General features: G+C 36.6%; 1 protein-coding gene across 2 annotated transcripts in view; it reads left to right on the top strand.

Annotated features, from left to right (window-relative positions):
• LOC107745808 (MOB kinase activator 3A) overlaps positions 1-3,277 on the top strand; it is a 5,438-nt gene extending 2,161 nt beyond the window's left edge. For both annotated transcript variants that reach the window (XM_016559815.1, XM_016559814.1), the window contains exons 3-4: positions 1,856-2,058; positions 2,777-3,277. In XM_016559815.1, the coding sequence (XP_016415301.1) occupies positions 1,856-2,058; positions 2,777-2,806 (233 nt within the window). In that variant the 3' untranslated portion in view covers positions 2,807-3,277. The remainder of the gene's footprint in view (positions 1-1,855; positions 2,059-2,776) is intronic.
• The last annotated feature ends 1,050 nt before the right edge of the window (positions 3,278-4,327 follow it).

The raw sequence follows: 4,327 nt of genomic DNA, 5'->3' as shown, positions 1-4,327 counted from the left end.
GGAAACTTCATTTTTAAGAGTGTAATAAGGAGTGAATTAATTAAATAATTAATTAATAGCCGAAATTGTATTTGATCACCAAAGTCACACTTAAAACAAATGAATTATATTGCTCAGATAGCAAAATACTAAAGTTTTATCCAAGATTTTTTCTCATAACTAACTTTTTGGAGTTATTTGAGCACTTTTAACCAATTGATTCAAAGGATTTTTAGTGAACATACAGTATGAAATCATTCTTTTATTAGTATGTCAATTGTTTTATCATTTGAAACCTAACAAACTGGCTTAAAAAGTGTGCTTATGCTTATAATTCTTTAAAATTAATGCCACTTCATTGCATTTTTTTGCAATGCAGTGACATTCAAACATTCAAAAGTCATCAAAAATGTCCAAATACTGTACCTTTTGACACTGCTGAATTTATTCTCTATTTAGTCCGCCAAATCTAAACCTCTGTAGGTCATCAGAATGAGCTATGCAGACATTTAAAGACACTTCTAGTATAGCACGGCCATCATATAGGTCACCATATAAAAAGTAACTTGTTGACCATTTGTAGTATCAATTAAGATGAATAAACTATGAATCAAGATATAGATAATAAATTATGCAGAAAACTTTGGGGTGGTCAAGTGTAGTGTTTGACTTCCCAGGCTTTGTCTCATTATCCTTAACCTGTCATGGACATCTGTGGTGCATATCAAATTGGGTCATACAATTTACAGTGGGATATAAATAGACCAAGTCTGCAAATGGAACAGATTCTTAGAATGCAATGAGACAGTCTTGAGAATCTGCCATGTATAAGGACATGGTTGTCTGCATCCAGGCCAGATCACGGGGCTCTATTAATAAACCGCACTGAGGAAATATTCTTCTGCGATTTATAATACATCGTAGCACGTGTCCCAGATGAGCAACTTATGATGTGAGGACATGCGGATGAGAAAATAAAGTTATAAAGAGTTTCCTCCCATCCAGAGATACGAGGCATTTGTTTCCTCTGATGATATCAGCAGGCTCAGCATGTCGTCTCAGTTCTATCTTTAATCTACAAATAACTAGTTTGATGTTGTTTCAAATGTTAGGACCAGATAAGGATGTAAAGTCACAATGAGAAATTAAAGCTGCAAGCAGCGTTGAAAGGGCCCTCGCACCAGGAGCCACTTCCACCCAGTGGCATTAGGAAAACAGCGAACAGTGGGCAATATTCATTTAAAGTGGTAAATATAGGAGGAATATGTCAAAGTCATTTATATATGTCAAACTTCCTACTGCCAGCTGGTGGCGCCATGACTACAACTGAATATTGGCATGTAGATGTCTTCAGGCCAGGACTTTTATCAAACATTTGAAGTTTAGTGCAGATTGGACATGGTATGTTTGAGTTAGTGTAAAACATGACATTTCCTGTTGACAGTAGGTGGAGCTATGACTATAACTGAATATTGGTATGTAGATGTGTTCAGGCCAGGACTCTTATCAAACATGTGAAGCTTGGTGCAGATCGGACATTGCATGGCTGAGTTATAACAACTTCCTTTTCCATGGCGCAGCATCGAACTTTGACATGCCGTCACAGACGCCCTTTAACGAAAACTTAGCATTGCAAAGGCCTTATGATTACACTCACCAAATCTGAAGATGATCAGATTAAAACTGTAGGAGGAGTTTGTTAAAATATGAGGCCTGAAAATGGCAAAAACGGCACAAAATCGTAGAGGAAACGATATCTGCGTGCACGTGCCTGCATATGATTAACAAAGATTTTGTGTTTTAGTTCTCACTCTTTTGACTGTTTTCACATTGAAACTCGCAGGTTGTTCATTTTCATATGGTGTTTCTTTTTTAGGTACGCCATTCCCTAAGACCTTCATGCAGGTAGCAAAGAAGATCTTGTCTCGTTTGTTCCGAGTCTTTGTCCATGTCTACATCCACCACTTTGACCGTGTGAGCCAGATGGGAGCAGAGGCCCACGTGAACACCTGTTACAAACATTTCTATTACTTTGTTACTGAATTAAGCCTCATAGACCACAAAGAGCTGGAACCTCTGGTAAGTGTATGTGTTAAAGATAGCTATAGACAAAAATGATATTATATTATAATATATGTGCAGTAAAATGCTACAGGAAACATTTTTATTATTTTATAACTATAGTATTTATATGTGCATGCATCTCTTTATGTGTGTGTGGATTTATAAACATGTCAGAGTGATTTTCCATAACCTAATGAGGGCAGAAAGCGAGAAACAAAGAGCGACTGATACAGAAACAAGCGCTAATGCGTCATGTCATGATTAGTAGTTAACAAGCCCATTTTATAATGGCTTTGCTAATTGGTAGGGCCACACTAGGACAGGTTGAGTCATCTGGTTTGATATTCCAGCCTCTTATCATTTTCTCACAGGCTGTTAATGAGCGTCTGAGCTCCTAATGCAGAAAAACCCTACGTCTATAGACGCAGCAGTTCATTATCTCAGTAGTCACAGTTGAATTGGTGCCGTGGGATCAGGTGTCACCCGCAGGTCCTGTTACTGACATCAGGTGCTTGTGGCTGTTTGCATAGTGTTTCCAATTTTTTTGCATCTGTGAAGTATATACAAACACAGGGAAGATGATCTTCATGTATTTCACATTTTAAAACATGTTTCCTTCTATAAATGAAAAAGAAACTAAATTATTATAATTTAAGAGGCAGCCAGGTTGTTTTTGTTTGAAACAAAGTAATGGTTTATGTCATACTGATGCAGTGTTTATTTCTCTTAACAGAAAGAGATGACATCACGGATGTGCCACTGAAAAAGAGAGCGGACCTTTACATTCCAGACAGATCAGAACCATGCAAATTTACAATTTAAAAGCAGATGAAACAGAAAGCAAACTTTTAAAGACTTTATTTTTATACACTTTTAATGTACTGTAATATTCTATTTAGGGAGAGACATGTACATCTCTCCGTATTCTCATGTGTAGGCATATGCAGAGTATTTTTTATTAGAAATCAGTATTATCAATTATTTTTGTTTTTCCAAATTTGTTCTGAATCATTCCTTTTGTTCTGTTGAGCTGTTATAATCTTTAACTTACAGATTATATTTGACTATTTATGTATGTGGTTGAGAAATTAAACCCACTTCCGCTTGTCTGTATGTCATTGGTTCTGTTCTTGGTTACTGGTCGTGTTCTCATCAACACTAATTCTGACTAAAATCTTGAGGAAGCGGTAGGACTTAATGTCTGACTACTATAAAAATATCATTCAGTACATCATCCCTGCCATTTTATTTCACAACATGCTATGTCATGTGAACTTTCTGCTTTTGTTTTAGTCTTATCTGTGTCTTAAATGAAAGACACTCCTGTTTCTCCAACTTTTCTGGTTTTGTCACAGTCTTATTTTCTCAGCCTTCTCATGATTTTCACAATTAAATTAGATTGCAGTTAAAGGGCTGACAGAAATGGTGCCCTTTTAGCCTGCTGATTCATAAACGTGAAACACATTTGTTTCTGTCCACTAGATGGCGATAAAGGCATTTCACAACACAGACCTGGGGCAAGTTCAAGCTCAAACCGGTGTGCACCGTTTTGCTACGGTTTCCGGTTTGAACGACATGTTTCCTGGAAACGGTGTGCAACAGGGTTTGAGATTGTTTTCTCTTGTTTGGTGGGTGTGTCAAACATGTCAGCCCAATCAGCAGCAACATGTATGTAAACCACGCGGTATTAAAGAGACAACTGGCACAATGTAATTAACATGCAAATAAATTCACAAGGGCAAGAATATTGTTTGCACATGTTTATTTACATTAAAGGCAAAATAACTGAAATAATAAGGGCACAAGTATAGATCTGGAACTTCTTTAAGTCTGTCTAAATATCATTTAGTAATTGCAATGTCTTCTGGTCCATATCCTTTCCTTAGGAAGGTGTGCTAGACACTGATTAATGTAACATAAAAATACTATACATATTTATATATTTTGCTATTGTATTATGGAGTGACACGTTAATAAACTTTTCTATACCCCTCTGATTATATAATGGTAAATATTACAATATCATAGCACAACAACAGTGATCAGCAATAATGATAAGCCGAATACTCACAATTAAGGTCATAGATCATAACACAGTCTTGGAGGTAAGAAGTGGATTATCCTTCACCTGAAATGTTTGTCTTTTCATCCTGAAATGCGAGGCAAATGTTGGATCACAATAATTAGGAACCACAGTTTCCACAAATCCCATCCCATTTGATTGGGATGTTCTCTTTTACTCTGGAGGGCAAGGGCAGTGACTGTACCATCGAGCGTATTTTGC

This window comes from Sinocyclocheilus rhinocerous, unplaced genomic scaffold (assembly GCF_001515625.1).
Source record: "Sinocyclocheilus rhinocerous isolate Xijiao unplaced genomic scaffold, SAMN03320098_v1.1 scaffold558, whole genome shotgun sequence".
In the NCBI taxonomy this organism is placed as follows: Eukaryota; Metazoa; Chordata; class Actinopteri; order Cypriniformes; family Cyprinidae; genus Sinocyclocheilus; species Sinocyclocheilus rhinocerous.
This window is presented reverse-complemented; position numbering and strand designations above follow the sequence as displayed.